Consider the following 19,033-nt stretch of genomic DNA (forward strand, 5'->3'; position numbering starts at 1 on the left):
ACATGAAACAATAATACCAAGTGACCTAAATATAGACTGGCAACTTATCAATAGCAACACCCCATCTGATTCCATAAACCTATATGAAGACCCCTTCAATATTTTTATAAACAAGCTTTACACTGCCATAGATCAAGCAAATATAGTACAATACATAGATGATTCAACTTTAAAACGTGCAGCCTCCCACAATATCCAAACTCCAAGAAATTACTCAAATTTCTTTCAATTCAATCAAAACCTGCCAGAAAAATTCATACTTGCTCCTTAATCCCAATAAAACAAAACTGATTCTCTTCCCCATAAAACATTATCTCAATCAAAATAATCTTTCTTGGTTACATCGTAAAATAATACTAAAATTGAGGTCGTACCACATACTAAATTAATGAGCATTATAATAGATGACAGTCTTACATATTCTTCAAACAATTAAAAATACCCACCAGAAACTTGGCTCCCTTTATAGGCAAAACAGTCCCTTACAGACCCAGAAAGAAAAACCCTAGCCTCATCCTATTTGCTTCTAAACCTCTTATACACTTCAACTATCCTTACAAACCTAAGCTCTACACTAAAATCCAAACTAACCCCCTGTTACAACAAAGTAGCTAAATTTGCTGCCAAAACTGCATACCAAATTCACCAATGCCAAGCATTAAAACAGCTAAAGTGGCTACTGCTTAACTGCCTAGCATATTCTCAGCTAGTTATGGCATACAAATGGATATACCATGAACAATGCCCTGCATTAAAAATATACTATTGCCATAACTACATTCTGGAGATAGATTTCTACTAAACATAGGAAATAACTCATCACGGGACTCTTCCTATACTTTAGTTATATCTCCAAACTCTAGAGCACCATCCCTTTAAATGGCTAACAAACTCCCACATTATAAAATCCAGCTCAAACAATACCTTACCCAATCCTGGTCATGTTCATGTGCATCACCAGGTTAAGACCTTTAGCGAAAATATACATTTATTATTACTTATGCCCTCATGTATTTGAATCATTTAAATTGATTTCATCGTATAAATTTGATCCCTGTCTTAAACACAACTTCTCATCTTTCTCTTTTTCTAACTGCCCCCATCCACCTGTCTGCTCTTCTCATACATCTGCTGTATAATTAAATTATAAACCTTCCAGCTACACCAATCTGGAACAGGTATCCTAGACAGGATTAACCTTACACCCAGCTCTCTCACTCAAATGCTGTACAGTACTGTTCAATATCTTGTACAATACTAATATATCCCCTGCTACTTAAACCTTTGTTATATCTCTTGAACTCTTTACAAATGTAAGAACACTAAACTTCTTTGCAACAATGTTTTCCTTTCTAAAGTATAAATTCACTTACTTCCTGTAAGATATTAGAGCTACCCGAATCGTATAAACTTATAATTGTTGATGTAACTATTTTACTGCATATACCACTCTTGTAATTGTTTTTTTTTTTCTGAAAACTATTATTTTTTGAGAACTATCTGAAATTCACTTGTTAATATAAATCTACTGTGACAGAGCTTTTCTCCCTGGACCTTTGCTGAAAATGGGGTCTGCCCAGTCAGACTTTCCCAGTCAACAAAGACAAATAAATAAATAAATAATGACTCTTTCCAAATGTGGTACTGTATTACCTATAGACAAGAGTTTGTAAATAAACTTCATAGTAACACTCTGTCTCACTGCTGTTCATTGGTTGTGTATCATACAAGTATAGGCGAGTGCAAAGCACATTCTCAAGGGGACTAGAATGTGCAGCAGCTCAGAGGAACAGCACCACCTACAGGTATGGAGGATCCAAAATGTAATTCTCATATGCAAACAATAAAGCTCCACAAATATGTGACACAAAAGTGGTGCTTCTCATCCTTCCGAAAAAGAAGAAGCTGATCCTGGCATTAATGATTGCTGAAAATTGTATTGCAGTAGTGGTCAACAAGAAAAGAAAAGGCATTTATTGACCTCTCAGCTGTATATTTTGGACTCATCTTCTGAAGGCCAGTCACTCAATACAGTTTATAATCTTTTGCTAACTTCTCTCATTAGATGTTTCACCTAGTCTAAGCTCCCTTATATGTACTTTCCCTTGCGATATGTGGGGCTGATGTGGTTTCACATGGTCAGCAAATTAATGGTAAACCTTAGACCAGTGAAGGTAAAAAAAAAATATATATATATATATATATATATATATATATATATATATATATATATATATATATATAAAATGTGTGTGTGTGTGTGTGTGTGCATTAAATATTGATGGTGCATAATTAAGCCCCAAATGCTTAAGCTTAAGAATAAATACATAGATTGTCTGCATGACTGATAATGGTATGCTGGCTTTCCAGATACATAACTAACAATCTCTATTGTCAAACAGGTGCTGGTGGCCGGTATCCTGGTGTTGGTTCTATTGGAGGTGTGCCTGGACTGGTACCTGGTGTTGGACTGGGAGGAGGTCTTGTACCAGGAGCAGGTAATAGAACTGCTATATTTACATGTTCTTTACTGTATGAGGATACAGTTTATTCAGCACCTTTCCCCCAAATGCAGTTTTTTAAGATATCATCAAGTTAATAAAATAATACATTTAATTTTGACTAATTACTCTTTAACATTAGCTCAGAACATTTGCACAGAGCTGGAGATGATCCTGCACCAGGTTGCCTTGCTCTGAAAATAAATTTTTCTGCTGGCACGACTGAGACAACAAAGTGATATTTGAATGCAGGTCTTATAAACAGCACAGAGTTCCATCTGTGGGGTAATAGAGTGCATTGAACTGAAGTCATTTACAATATTCACTGATAAAAACTATAGAAACAAACCACATTACTATAGTGATTGTTGCTCTATTAAGTTGTTTTGGAAAATAAATATAGCTAGATTAAAGACTTAAAAGAAATGTATATTCCTGCCTGCACTGCTCACATAGAATGATGACTAAAGCCCAGGCAACCAGAGTTATACTGACAGGAGGCAAAAAGTTTCCATCCTGGAACAGGGTTAAATAGTGGTTCCCACCTTGTGCATCTCAGTGCACTGATTATACAGCCTTGGCTGGAGATTAGAGGCCAGTCATTATCTGGGTAGCCAGTGCTGGGAAGTTGTAGGTGGCCGCCCAAGCCACCCAAAGCAGTGATATCATATGAGGGTAAGTTAACATGCATTGACAAGGGGGCATAGGTAGCCCTTGCGGTGATGCAAGTACACACCCCACCACCATGGGATAGGGTTTCATTATAAAAATATAAAATGTTCTCATTGTCAGGATGCCAGCAAGAGCATAACACACCTTCATGGTTGCAGAGATAATGGTCTCGTCCAGACAGGATATATTTCATCAAGGGAAGGTTTGATGGTCAGCAGGTATGAAAGCAAACGTGATACAAGAGGAGTGTTTATTTGTCCTGTATGGTCAACAACTGCATTACCTGCATTCTCATTACATTTAATTTCCACTCTCTCTCTAACCTTTCTTAATGGTTACAAAAACAAAAAATGACTGTGGTGTATTCAAGATGATACACTAGTCATTGCTCCTTCAAAAATGTTAAAGCATTTCCAAATGGTATTTTTCTGCCCCAAGTACTAATTATTTAAGACAACATGCATTAAATATTTAACTACATATTAAAAAAATAGTAGCTATAATGTTACAGAATGTGATCCACCCTGGTTTGCATTTGAGTATGCCTAAATTTGGAGAATAATATTTTCATGATTTGTTTTCCTCTGACTAATAATGAATAAATATACATAGTTTAGAAGGAGACTGTTGTGCTTTCAACTTGCCTTGCCAAACACTAAAAGCAAATGCTGCATTTCACAGTGTTTAGTCCAATGTATAAAGCAGCACGCTTGGGAAATATATGGAGCTAAGCAGTAATTTCACAAGAAATGTAGTTACTTAGAGAAGTCAAAGGGGCTTAGAGAATTGATTCATTTATTAGGTGAGTCAAAAGGTCTTTAGTTAAGTTAATGTCTAGATTCTCAAACTTGTATTTTCTAGTCTTAATCTTTTATTTTTTTGGATTTCCTAGTGCCTGGAGCTGTCAGCGCCAAAGCTGCAAAGTATGGTTATGGTAAGATATCTGTCTCACATGTTTTTAACTGAGAACATCTGAAAATTATAACCTTACAACAGCTCACCTAAATGCTTTAAGCATCAGTAGCGATTATGAATTAAGGATTTGTACTGCATACCCAATGTATATGTTGTCCTATAAAGTGTTTGGCATTATACAGAAAGTTTCATGAAAACAGCACACAGCAGAATGGGTAAGAAGATAGTCCACAGTCAGAGTTTGTGTATTTTCACCTAAGCTTCCATCAGGTTCAGGAATGCACTCAGTTACTAGATTGTGGGTCATGGGAAAGTGTTAAGTTTTCAGTGTCTGCTCTTTTGTTTCCAGTGGGAAAAACAGAAGCAGAGAAAGTGGAAACTGCAGGGGAGATTAAAGCCCTACCATCACAACGTGAATGAGTGTGTGTGTGTGTGTGTGTGTGTGTGTGTGTGTGTGTGTGTGTGTGTGTGTGTGTGTGTGTGTGTTTGCATGCGGAGCTATACATGCATATAAACACACGCATATACAATATCTAAATAACTATGCATGCACACACACACACACACACACACACACACACACATATATATATATATATATATATATATATATAGAGAGAGAGAGAGAGATCTGCATGTGTGTGTGTGTGTGTGTGTGCGTGTGTGTGTGTGTGTGTGTGTGTGTGTGTGTGTGTGTGTGTGTGTGTGTGTGTGTATATGTATAAAAATATATAAACTACATTAATTATGCATACACGCATTGATACAAAGAATGATAATTAAACTTCATATCAACTTTCGGAACAATTTGAAGTTGAAGAACAGCGTCCATGTTTAGATGATGTCACTGTTCACATTGCCATTTTTATCACTATACCTCTAAACAGGCATTCCAGGAGCAGGTGTTGCTGGACTTCCAGGTGTAGTTCCAGGAGCTGGAGTTGGCAGACTTCCAGGTTTTGTCCCAGGTGTAGGTGTTGTACCAGGTGCAGGTGTTGTCCCAGGTACAGGAATTGTCCCCGGAGCTGGTATTGGCATTTCTCCTAAAGCAGGTACAGTGGTTAACTGGTATATGGATAATCTTGCACTGATTCATTTCTAGTTTTAAGAACACCTGGTTATCTCCTAATTAACTCTTTCATAGGTGTTGTACCAGGTGCAGGTATTGGAGTTTCTCCAGGAGCTGGTGTTGTTCCAGGAACTGGTGTTGGTGTTGTTCCAGGAACTGGTGTTGGTGTTGTCCCAGGAACTGGTGTTGGTGTTGTCCCAGGAACTGGTGTTGGTGTTGTCCCAGGCACTGGTATTGGTGTTGTCCCAGGCACTGGTGTTGGAGCAGTTCCAGGAGCTGGTCTTGGTGTTTCTCCTAAAGCAGGTACAGTGGGTTACTGGTGTCCAGATAAAACTGCACTCTTTCAGTTCTAGTTTTAGTATTAGCATTGCTAGTTTTGTCCTAATTACCTATGTTTCACAGGTGTTGTCCCAGGAGTTGGCGTTGTCCCAGGAGCTGGGGTTGGCATAGGATCTGTTATCCCAGGAGTTGGTGTTGTCCCAGGAGTTGGGGTTGTCCCAGGTGCTGGTGTTGTCCCAGGAGTTGGTGTTGTCCCAGGCACTGGTATTGGTGTTGTCCCAGGCACTGGTGTTGGAGCGGTTCCAGGAGCTGGAGTCGGTGTTTCTCCTAAAGCAGGTACAGTGTTACTGTTATACAGATACGCTTGCATTGTTTCTTTGCTATGTTCCTAATGAGCACTGTCTGTACTTTATCTGCATTATCTATATAAGAAATATTCCTTGCAAAACCTTTAGACTTGGATAGCCTTTGTAAGTCAATCACTAAAGCACTTAAAGGGGTCACTACAGAATATATAAGAAGAAAGGATTATGCCCATATATGTGATACCTCCATTCAGTGTAACTAACTCATGGCACCATGTAATAAGGGCTTACTTAACAAACCCAGTGACCCAGCTTCCTGCCAGTGTCAGCAAGGCTTAGCAGGTGCTGATAATCCAGTGCCTGTCCCCTCTTTTGAGATGAGCTGATTATAACCTGCCACCTCAAACAGCTGTGCAGCATGCCTTGTGCCTGATAATATATAGTAATCCGCATATCCAGGATGCCATACAGGATCACTATTCAAAATAAATGCCAGTAAGTGTAGAAGCATAGATTATAACTTTAGTGCCTCATCGATGATGTTTTTCAGTTAATATCACCTTCACTGTAGAAGTTTTTTTTCCACCTGAGACTTCTATTTTCTCCTGTAGTTACCTTAACTATCTGACTAAGTCCTATGCCAGCTTCCCTGGCTGGCAGCCATGATGGTGTAGAGTAAATGTGAGGATTACAGGAGCCTTATTTATGGTATTGGGAGAAGTATGTATAAAAAATGTTCTATGTACACTTAAAGTTTCCATAGTAACCATTCTAAGAATTAGAAAATCATAGGGAAATGGGAGGTTAGGGTCCACCTCTTCCCATCCCCATAAACATTACATCTTCATTCTGTCTGCAATTTCCAAATTCTGTCCCCAACATAAAATTTCTATTTTTAACTGTGTCAAGTAGTTTAGTTACAGAGAACTGACATAGTATACCGCATTAAACATCACAATAATTAGACATTGGAAGGAAAATAAAGTTGCCTGGCCTTATTGCTCTTTCAAGGCAGGGTTGCCCCAAAGAAGTAATCATATCAAAGTAAGATATACATAACACTTATATACAACCACGTATAAGACAGGTGCATAATCTTTGTATTCTGAATGGTCACTCCTACAGAAGACAGTGACATATTGATAGTCCCAGTGGCACATGCCATCGGTCTGACACATCATCTGAAATATTCAAGGTATATTTCATGTAACTAATTTCTGAGATAGCAAGTGCTGGTATCAGCCATTTCTGGCAATTACTCGTAAACCAGAAATGGTCATCAAGACATGAGCAGAATGAGTTCCTGCAGAAACACATGAAGGTGATCATCTCCAGACAAGAAGAACAGTAGCAGTTTAAAGTAACATAAATAATATTTCCATCTGATGGCTCATCTGGAAGTCACACATAATCCTTATCAGAGATGTATCTTTCTTGCAAGCAGTAAGTAAAAAAACAGCTGCATTGCTAACAAATATAGATATCCAGAAATGTTAAGTATTTTATAAAATATGCGACCTAGTGATAAGATTGTTATGACAAAATAACTGAGCGGAAGGTGTAATGTACAAAATACCATATTCTCCTAGAAGGTTCAGATAAGAACCACAACATGCCGGTGAATAGCATGTGAGATTTAAGGGTTCATAGGTAGGTACTAGTCTATCGGCCCAACGGCCTACGTAAGCCTAGCCAGCAAGGTTCCATAGCTTACGTCACCCAAGAAAGTAGCTTGTTCCAGAGGATAGGAAGTCTCTGGGACAGGAATCTATCCCTCCAGCATGTCCTGTTTATTGTGGTGACAAGGTTTAGGTCCCTAGAGCATGTAGCTGGGAGGGATTGGGATTTCTTTAGGTGTAGCATGTCCAACAGCTCTGGGTTTGACATAGCTTTATATGTTAGGCAGAGATCACCTCGGAGTAGGCAATATGCTACGGAGTAAAGCTGGAGTTTTTTGAGGCGGTCAGTGAAGAGCATTTGTTTGAGGCCAGTAATCCTCTTTGTGAGGTATTTCTGCGGTCTTTCCAATTGTTGTAGATGTCTTGTGAGGTGCATACCAAAAGGGGCATTGTACTCTATAATGGGTCTAATGAGTGTCGAGTAGAGGGGAACAATGACCTCTTTTTTCCTGGATGAGAACCCTTTTGTGATGAGATGAGCCACGTAGAAGGACTTCCTGACTACTGTGGTGATGTGACTATCAAAGGAGAGACTACTGTCCACCTGAGTCCCAAGGTCTCTTATCACACATTCGGTGTTAAGTAGATTGCTGCCTATGCGGTAGTTCATGGGTACAGAGTTAGGCTCCCTATTAAGATACTAATGCTCACAACGCAGAGCCCAAAAAAGACAAAAAAAGGATGTTACTAAATGCTGCACATCAATTTTTTTTCATTTAAGCTTGTTTTTTTCTGGGGGGTGGGCAGTAAGCCTCACACCCCTGGATTTGTGTGTATGTATGTATGTATGTATGCATATATCCTAACTCTGAGTTTGCCATGTGTGAGAACTGACAATATTTGAAGAAATGGCAATCTCAGACTTAGTGTATGCAAGTCTGCATTTTCAGTCATTCAGTCTCGATATTCTAGGAGTCGCACTAATGGGTTTTAGCATGTCAAATGATTATCAAGTTGGTAATCAGTAGATGAAAAAGATATTTTGTATAATTATGCTTTGGACTTTGCATGATGTGAGCAGACTTTCACGTCTTCTGGAATGTTATGTGAGACGCATCCTGAGAGATTGCACAGCATCCTTATAGGAAGCAGATACTATACACCCCTGCTGTACATTAACAGTAGGACAGGAAAACATAAAACATAAGGGTATTATATGGGGGGGGGGGCTGCACTAAATAGCTACATCATGCACTACACTGAAATGTAATGTTTTTCAGTAGCTTTTTTTCTTTTTGAAAAATACTTTTGTAGACCATATAACATTTATTCTAAAACTGTATATATCTTACTCCTTTGACAAACCAATAGATGTGTCAACACTCTGCCAAAGTTCAGAAAACTGAAAAGCTAATAACATGGAAACAGTGTGAGTGTGTGTGTGTGTGTGTGTGTGTGTGTGTGTGTGTGTGTGTGTGTGTGTGTGTCCATAATTTAATACATGTTAACCTGAGAACAATAAATCATCAGTTATGATAAATTGGTATTTTAAATGAAAAGACAATATCAAAACCACTTTGATTATGTGAGTAGGAAGAAAAGCAGAGAAAAGAGTTAACAGATTTTGTGAAAATGCTAAATTTAATTGAGGGACATTATTTAGTAATTTCTAATGGATTAAGGAAATAAAAAAGCAACTACATTTTGACTTACAGTCTAAAAACAGCAAGTTAATATTCAATTATCTAATTATAAGGTTTAAGTTAAGCAAATACAAAGTAGAAATTCTGTTAATAAGGTAAAGTGGTTATCTTCCTTTAAAGGTCAAAATGAAAATTAAGAACAATGCAAATAGAGTATTCAGGGGAGTAAAGCAGCAAATAAGTCTAAGATTAAGACAGGGAAATTTGACATATTTGAATTTTAAAATCCGTCAAGTAATCTGTGAAAGTATAATAGGAATTTAAAAAAAGATAACTCAGGAAAAGGAATAATAAAAAAAACAATTGGCCTGAAGAGGAGTGTTGGCGTCCAAAAGAGAAAATGAAAAGAACAACAACAAAATGTGTAAAACTAAACAAAATAAATACTTTTGTGGTGCGAAAAGCAGAAAAAATAATTACAGAAAAAAGATACAAATCAGTAATGATTGCGATATGAAAAGTATGTGGCTAGAGATATTAAATGCTATCCAGGCAAACGACAGACAAACTGTTTTACATTTGGTGGCAAAAGAGACAGGAAAAAGACTATTTATGCGAGATTACTACATCATTCATGAGGAATGGTACCTTATCTACCAAGATAAATTCAATAAATAGAATTGAAAATGCTCTTTTATTAACTAAATGGATAGAGACAGAGATAGGGAGTGAAGCATTATCGAAACTGATAGCAAAAATCTTGGGAAAACAGTAATTCACTAAGATCGGACAGAAACTTGAACAACTACTGTAAGGGAGATGTTGTTGAATAGCCTGAAAAGTTAAGCCTTGAACTTTAAAATGATATTGCAAACTTAATGTTTCTCTATTCATGAAAAAGAGTCAATAACATCAATATATAAAATAAGAAAAAAAAAAACTTGAAATGGACAGACCAAATCTATATTAGTTCAGCGAAGACTGCAATGAGTGAACACCAGATGGGCGACACCAACTGAGCGAAAAACGCAAACATTGCAAGAGTGAATGGAGATCTCCATAAGGAATTCTTTCCTTTACTTAAATGTAGTGCGATCGCGGAGTTGGCATATTTAAATAGCAGGGGTGTGGTGGGTGCAGGGGGGCTTGCCCCCTGCATAAAACACTTAATGACAGTTTACCTATCTTAGTTTTTTTTTTCGGATTCAAAATTTTCAAACTTCGACCATATGGTGTCGACCATATGATATTCGAAGTTTGAAACTTTCGTTCTGATAATGTAGACCCAACAGACCTAGTACTTCATCATATTAAATATGTCAATAAATTTTATGACATGTTTTATTTGCATGCATAAAACACCAAGAACTCAGAGTCAAATTGTTTATGAAAATCCTAGGCTCTGGTTGTTTGTGTTAAGGTAACAGTGATAAGGACAATACTATTGAGAACAGATGATTATCATAAGCTTAAAGAACTGATATCTGTATTTTGTAAAATGTACAAGAAAAGATCTCTTGCATCAACATATTAAGAGAGTGGAGAGCTTTTTTGATCTAATCTAAAAGCAAAATATAAATGAATGTTGTTTAAACAAGATCAGTCTTAAAGTGTTAATGACGAACAGCTTTTACATTGGCAAAATAAAGACTTACTTGATTTGAGCTGGTAAATATTTTACCTCTGTGGGCTGTCACAGCAGTATGCAGCCATACAACCAGTTTTCTTGCTCAGGCAAAGCTTGCTGCAACAGAGGACTTCATGTTTACACCTCCTGTGTGCATCACACTGACATATTTCATAAGTGAATTTTTCAATAGCTTCTCTCTGTTGCAGTCCTCCATAGCAGTTTTATGAATATTATAACTTCATTTTTAAATCTGCATATATTCTTTGACCTACTGAAGCTTACTACAGATAATCAATTACTAATTTCCATGCCTTAACATCTGCATGGTACTTTGGCACTTGGGGTTCTAACAATTTGTTTCCCCAGACACTTGTATTCACACATTTGTGCATGTTTGCATTTATTTATCAATGTTTTACATGAGGCTTCTGTGACATGACAGATATATTTTAAAGAGTTCACATTCTAACAGGGAAGTGTCACTGTATGACAGAACTAAAACAATGTGAAATAAAAATAATCATAATGTTATGTGCTGCAATAGCCTCATGGGATATTCAGTACAATGCATGTATTTTCATTCACAGTTCTTCCTGTGCAACCTGGAGTTCTGGTGCAGCCCTCTGGTACAGGTATGTAGGATTCTTCTGCAGGTAAATTCTCAGTGTAAAAGATTAACACAAGAGAAATTTTCCTTTCCATCATATTCTCCTGGAAAGGTAGACCTAGAACCATTGTTGAAAACCCCTGAAGTCAACTGAATTGAAATCTTTAATTTATCACCAAATCAAGTACACAACTAAATCTTTGCTCACAAATGAATATTTAAAAAGAAAGATAGGAACACATGGTCAAAATTATTGGCTTTTCTTCTAACAGTGGTCTCAAAATGGTACTCAGTCATTTCACAGAATGCAACAAGTATTCGTTCATGTGGAAAAGCTTAGCTTTTAATATGCAGTAGTGTTTACATACAGTTTTTAAATGCTATACGTGTAATAGGAGTGTTTTGTCTGTAGTAGAGTATTGATGCATATGGAGGTTATACTGTACCAGAAAAGTCGAAAATTCACTGCCTCACTTCTGAGGTGCTTCATCATTCAACACTGTTGGAAATGTTCATCTTTGTATAATGACATTTCCACCTTCTTTAGATTTGAGACTGCATATTTCCACTTGATAATCAAGAAGCTTGATGAACCGATTTGCTGAGTATTACTTCACTGCTAATGGTTTAGCAAAAACTGCCCTCTTAAATGAAAGACTTTTCATTAACTGAAAAAAAGTTTTTTCAATTTTGGAGAAATATATATTTTGTGTTTTCTAGTTTGCTAACTGATGGAAAACATGTCATGTGTGTTTTTGTGCATATGTGTATGTGTGTGTGCATGTCAGTTTGACTGTCTATCTCTGGTGCAAACATGTGTTTTTCTGTGTAGCTGCATAGAGCATGTATATGTGTGTGCCCATGTGTGTGCACGTGTCTGATGATATAATGTCTCTTTTTCCCCATGATGTGAATTTAATTATATTAATGAACTGAAGTTGATTATAATATTACCTCTGGATTGCAGATGGCATACCGTGGTCACCCCCCCCCCCCCACATTGGGAGGGCTTTGCTACCACCTTCTTCTCTTTAATTTCTGAATGCAGCAGTTTTTCATTTTACTGTAAGTGTCATCTTACAGTCAGGTAATTATTTCTGGAAGAAGTGTTCTACAGTCCACCTGCAGCTATGCAAACTGTAAGAGGAAAGATATTTTTTATTGCCCAGTAAACATTTTACGCAATAGTGGATCACATTTTTAAATGTACACCTTTGCACAGGCCACATTGTGGTTACTTACAAGCTAAAACTTTGACCAGTGAGTACTCAAACACAATGGAAGTAATAACAGAAGAAGCCCATTGGATGAGTTAGTCTGCTGGAAACTCTTTATTGGCCCCTAGATCTCACTGTCGCTGTAGTACATTCCCATTCCTGTGCCTTATTAGCCACTCATTAATAACATATAATTATTTTACACTTTGTCAGTTGTGTGCTTCTTTTGTTTTCTATATAGATATATATATATATATATATATGGATTCCATACATTTGGTTGAATTACACTTAGTCGAAAATGATACCAGGCATTGCACTTCACTGAAAGATCACTTGACTGACAGCTCACTTGGTCGAAGTTCATTTGGTTGAAAATTGAATATAGCCCCTGCCCCACTGCAGCACAACCCTGGAGTGAGAATACTAAGGGGGGTGTGTAGGCCCCCACATACTTTTAATGTATTCACTATTATAAGAAGGTATATCCATTAGAAATGCATTGATATATATATATATATATATATATATATATATATATATATATATATATATCTTTAGTAAAAACTATTGGCATAATGTGGGGGGGGCTACACCCCCCACACCCCCCCTTATTTAATATTCTCACTCCAGGGTTGCACTGCAGTGGGGCAAGGGCTATATTCCATTTTCGACCAAATGAACTTCGACCAAGTGAGCTTTCAGTCAAGTGAGCTTTCAGTGAAGTGAAATGCCTGGAATAATTTTCAACTAAGTGTAATTCGACCAAATGTATGGAGTCCATATATATATATATATATATATATATATATATATATATATATATATATATATATATATATATATATATATATTAGATATAGATAGATAGCTAGATAGATATGTTAAGCAATTATATGGCTGGCTTTCTGGAGCCCCATTACTCAGGTGACTATTGTCACAAGCTTTGCCCTGGTGACCCCAAAGCATCTTGGCTACTTTGTGTTACAGCATATCTGACCTTAACCTGTTCTTCTTATGGTGAAGATTTTGGATATAAACACAGTACTCTAGGTATTAGTTTGTACTGACCTGCATAGACATTGTAGCCTTCCTTGTTCCTATGGGCAGTACATTTATTGATGCATGCCAGCATTCTGCTTCAGGCATCATAACCTGACCTGTTTCTAGAGGGAACAGTCCACTGGGAATACAAAGCAGAAATACTGTACTTAAGCAACCAATATTGTAAATTCATAAATGCACAAACAGCTGCCATAGTACACTGCACATAAAACACACACACACACACACACACACACACACACACACACACACACACACACACACACACACAGTCTAGTCTGTGTTACTCAAAAGATATTATCAAAGATTAGATTAGCTACCCTCACGAGTCATTTTAAGCCTAGCTAGTTTCAAAGATTAGACTAGCTACCCTCACGAGTCATTTTAAGCCTAGCTAGTTTCCAAGATTAGACTAGCTAACCTCACGAGTCATTTTAAGCCTAGCTAGTTTCAAAGATTAGACTAGCTACCCTCACGAGTCATTTTAAGCCTAGCTAGTTTCAAAGATTAGCCTAGCTACCCTCACAAGTCATTTTAAGCCTAGCTAGTTTCAAAGATTAGACTACCTACCCTCACAAGTCATTTTAAGCCTAGCTAGTTTCCCTTTTTGTGCTTAAACTAACCTGTTTCATTTGGTTAGAGAGTGATTTTACCCAGCCCATGGTTGATAATTATATATTACTCCTAATGAGAATAACTGGAATCATACGATAGACGATTTAAGAGGGCCAATGCATGGGATAAAACATTTAGGAGTAGTAGTAGAGGGGGCAGTCCAAGAGTAAATCTTCTGTTTCCTATTTATAGGTCTAAGTTGTGAGTAAATATGAACAGGGATGAACTTTGTTTTATATGGATGGGAAGTTGGTTGGTATCCTCTGTGAGATATACCCACTAATTCCACAAGAAGATCCTAAGAATTATTTCAAAACATTGGAGGGTGAACTTTCTTACTTAGAGAGTGTGTATTTACTGACAGCTGAGTTTCTGTACATTAACCTAATTTGAAAATGAAGAACATCAAAACTACCAGAGCTTGGATAATCTTGGCCATTATTCTACTCTGTGTCTAACCTACTTTTTAACTACCAGAGCTTGGATAATCTTGGCCATTATTCTGCTCTGTGTCTAACCTACTTTTTAACTACCAGAGCTTGGATAATCTTGGCCATTATTCTACTCTGTGTCTAACCTACTTTTTAACTACCAGAGCTTGGATAATCTTGGCCATTATTCTACTCTGTGTCTAACCTACTTTTTAACTACCAGAGCTTGGATAATCTTGGCCATTATTCTACTCTGTGTCTAACCTACTTTTTAACTACCAGAGCTTGGATAATCTTGGCCATTATTGTACTCTGTGTCTAACCTACTTTTTATTTAAACTGGTTTTCTAACTGGCTACACTACCTCTGTGTAAATATATGAAATTCCATGACAAAAAAAAAGAATCGCTATCACCAAAATCGGTATAAAGCTATGCAAATAACAAACAGCAGCAATAAATCATTGCATAAGAGACAATTCATATTTAATCAGGAAACTGTTTGAAAAAAGTGTTATAAAAGTCCTTATATGTCTGTGAAAAAAATAAATCATTCAAGATGGAATCTGATGTCAGGGAAAGTTATTAGCCTGAACTGCAAAGTAATGACCATCAGAAACTTTCCATTTCACACTAAACATTATTTCCATGTAATTCCAGAAATGATATGTGTGTGTGTGTGTGTGTGTGTGTGTGTGTGTGTGTGTGTGTGTGTGTCTCTATAAAATAATGTTTTAGTTAGACGTCCTAAATCACCAAAAACATCTGCATTACTTTTGAATTTCCACACTTGTACTGGATATTTTATAAAACTGATTTTTGTGAACTGCACCTTAGTAGGACTTAGCCAATGCTAATTGCTATCCTGGAAGCAGAGGAATAAGCACTAAGAGGCACTAAAATTAATTTAAGTAAATCAGATTAGTTTTACTTTGTTGACATTCATTAGCAAAACTTCAGCACTTAAGCCTGAGTTTGATGTTTCAAAAAGTTCAGAAAGTTGCATATTTTGAAGACCATTTATATTTTTTCAAAATATTTTTACTTTTATTTCCTTAGACACAAAGACATGCATTGCAAGCTGTGTCTAAATGTGGTCATTGCAAAGTTTTTTTATAGAAGTTATATCACTTCCTTATCAACACCTCCTGGCATGTGACAGTGACTCAGTACAATAATACTGTCATACAGTCTTGTTCAGTGCAAAACAAAAATGCAAGAAAGAAATCCACGTTTCTCTCCAGATGTGACTTTACTGTTTAGAATATTCTACAAAAAGCCAAGTTTACATGGCAGAGATCCAAACAGAATATGTTATGCAAAAAAGTTTAATTGGCTTTCCATAGAGTAAGCCAAAAACGAATCATTACAAAAATGCTGAAGATTCTGCATTGATCCAAAATCAGAAAAAGATGCGAGTCTTGCAGGATCACTAACAGATAAATATTCCTTTACTTGTGCTGGCAAACAAATGCTAGCATGTAATTTGGTGTACCAGATTGCACCTTGTGTAGCCAAGCCATCTTAATCAGACTCGAGATATGCATCTAATTTAAAAGGATTCAGCAATAAAGCTGACATTAGGAAGCAGTGAGTTTTGGTATCATCAGACTGTGATATTTGTCAGCACACAACCAGCACAGTCATTGCAAGTCACTTACACTGACAGACTAAAAGCGAAACCCTTGTAGAATAATGTAAAGATCACACAAAAAAGATGAAAAATAAGAACCCGACATACATGTATAAATGAGCCATTATTACAAATGTGACCCAGCTGAATAGAGAACGACCATGTTTTTTGCAACGTCGCTAACAATTCCTGAAATTCCACCACTGACTGTGGAACGTACCACTCACACATAGTCGACTCCTTATTGATTGATGTAGCTGTCATTCACATTGAGGTATGAGTCTCCGTTTTATTTATTTTATTTTATTTTATTATTTATTTTACATGTTTTTACCGGGAGAGTCTGACTGGGCAAGAAGCCCATTTTCAGAGGAAGCCCAGAGAGAAAAGCTCCACAATGGTTAGTACAGTAAATGCAATAAATGCAGGTTATTTAAGTACAGAACAGAGTAAAATCTGCGTACACAAATATACAATAAAGTACAAGGGCATAGGAAAAACATACAATACTGTTGTTGGGGATTCCATTCAGTTATGTGGTTACATTAATATAATGGTTAGTACAATAAATATAGTACACACAAATTATTTAAGTACAGAACAAAGGAAAGGAGGTGATGTATGCTTACTCAGTAACATCAGCATAGGATAAACGTACATTATGATGCTACAGTTGTAATTTGCTTACAGAAGAATAATAATACAATGCAATAGTCTATGTTAATATACAGTGGGATAATGCTGCACTCTCTGGGTAAGAGTATATAGTTCTGCAGTAGCAGTAGGAGAGCTTGTATCATGTAACGGAGGGAGGTAGTGAAGGGTTGATAGTGACTGAGCATAGTTGAGTACTAAATGAAGACAGTACTATTTTGTAGAATGAGTAGAATCGAATAGTATTATGTAGAGAATGTCTTGTAGATCCATTACAGGGGAAGCTACCCAGGAGTCTTAACAGTTACATATCTCAGACTTATTTAAATGGGACTAGAGGAGTTTTTTGAAGTTGTTTTTGTTTTTTGTGGTCCTGATTTCTAGGGGGATGCCATTCCATGTGTTTGCGATAGAGGAAGAGTAGAGGGGGTCCCCAGAGCTGTTGCTTTTGGTTACATCAACTAATTCTTTCTTGGTGGATCTTAGAGGGCATTTGTTAGAATAGATAGTCAGTAGGCCTTGTACTGCAGGAGTTTTTTTAGGGATTATATAGTATTTGTTGGGCTGTTGTGAGCTGGTTAAAGATGAGCAGATTTGGTAATTCTAGCCAGGAAAGTTGCTTGAGTGCTAGGCAGTGATGTGTACTGTAGGTCGAGTCAGTAGCAAACTTTGCTATTGTATTGTAGCAGGTGTTTAGTTTGGCTACGTCTGATTGGTTTAGGTTGCTTAGTATGGGGGAGGCATAAAGAAGTATGGAAACTAGGTGCGTTCTAGCAATGGTGGCTTCACTGTTGTTAGTAAGTACCTTTTGCATCTATATAGGGTCCTGAGCTTTTTATGGACTTTTTTATTGTATGCATATCGAATTTCATGTTGTGATCTATGCTAACTCGTAGTAGTTTGATGTGTGGGACAGGTGTGATAGAGGTGTTGTTAGCTGAGTATATTATGAATGGAGGAATGGGGTCTATGGCTTTTGTAGGATGGAATATCATTAGCTGGGGTTTTTTGGGGGTTAAGTATTAGTTGAGAGTTGGCTAACTAGGTTTCAACAGCGGCAAAGGATTCTTGTGTCAATTTCTGGAGTTCAGGGAGTGAAGGGGTGGAACAGATTAGGGTAGAGTCATCAGTGTACTGGACTAGAGTTGCATGCAGGGTAGCTTTGTGAAGTTTATTGGTAAATACAGTGAAAAGGAGAGGGCAGTGGATGGATTCTTGGGGGACGCCTAAGGTTACAGGTCGGAGGGGAGATAAGGAATGTTGCCATTTTACTGCCTGTTGGCAGTGAGATAGTCCTGAAACCAGGCTAGAGTGGAGTGGCTCAGATTAAGTTTGAAGAGTACGGTAGGTAATTTGGCATGGGAGACTGTATCGAAGGCTGTGTAATTATGCTTCACTTGTTGCAGTCCTTTTCACCTTGAGCCTTCCTTTCTAGTACTGTAAACAGACCAACTTCTGCTCTTGCTGCTACAAAAAATTAAACATAATCACATAGACGTTTTGAAAGATGGACCCCCTATATCATTGTGATTGACAGCTATATCAATTTTATCAATAAGAAGCTAAGGCTCCCTTGTGAAATGCAAAGTTAATTTCAAGTCCCGTCACTTTAGATGTCGCTGTAAAGAGAAGCTGTTCTGTGATCTCTGGAAATATGGCAGATGGAAGCTCTGTGTCTATCTCAAACACTCAAAAAACATGCATCCAGCTCTTGAAAAGAAAGTAAACTTGTAAGAGAGCAGCCAGAAAGAAATGACAGAAAACTGTGCCAAAACTGACACATTATGATTTTCTGATGCTCTCTCAAAACTGAAGTATAAACTTATTTCTCAGCCTGAAAGAGCAGACAGGCAAAGTAGCCAATACATTCAAGTTACTCCAGTCACCATGATGAACATGTCAACACATGATGTTAACTAGTCAGTATCATATATCTGAGATATCCAAAATTTGCAATATAGGCCAACCACATTCAGTTGTAGTAATTCTACTATATAAACAAATAAGGGAAAAGGTTCATAACAAAGAAAGGCTGGGGGACATTTGTCTTATTTCTTATTGTTTACATAGTTAAGATGCTTCTCACTGTTAATCCTGACAGTTCTAGCTTTTGGTTTCTCTGTCTTTCCCCGTTGTCCTCTATTAATGTCTACTACATTATTAGATATACAAATAAATA

General features: G+C 37.1%; 1 protein-coding gene across 17 annotated transcripts in view; it reads left to right on the forward strand.

Moving 5' to 3' along the window:
• ELN (elastin) overlaps positions 1-19,033 on the forward strand; it is a 490,412-nt gene that overhangs the window by 337,027 nt on the left and 134,352 nt on the right. For 7 of the 17 annotated variants that reach the window (XM_044054168.1, XM_044054169.1, XM_044054171.1 and 4 more), the window contains 6 exons: positions 2,403-2,498; positions 4,066-4,107; positions 4,976-5,140; positions 5,233-5,460; positions 5,560-5,772; positions 11,221-11,265. In XM_044054168.1, coding sequence (XP_043910103.1) covers positions 2,403-2,498; positions 4,066-4,107; positions 4,976-5,140; positions 5,233-5,460; positions 5,560-5,772; positions 11,221-11,265 — 789 coding nt within the window. The remainder of the gene's footprint in view (positions 1-2,402; positions 2,499-4,065; positions 4,108-4,975; positions 5,141-5,232; positions 5,461-5,559; positions 5,773-11,220; positions 11,266-19,033) is intronic. The other 10 variants (XM_044054172.1, XM_044054176.1, XM_044054177.1 and 7 more) reach the window with 3 other exon arrangements.

Source organism: Protopterus annectens, chromosome 13.part0 (assembly GCF_019279795.1).
Source record: "Protopterus annectens isolate FY-2018-M chromosome 13.part0, PAN1.0, whole genome shotgun sequence".
Lineage (NCBI taxonomy): Eukaryota > Metazoa > Chordata > Ceratodontiformes > Protopteridae > Protopterus > Protopterus annectens.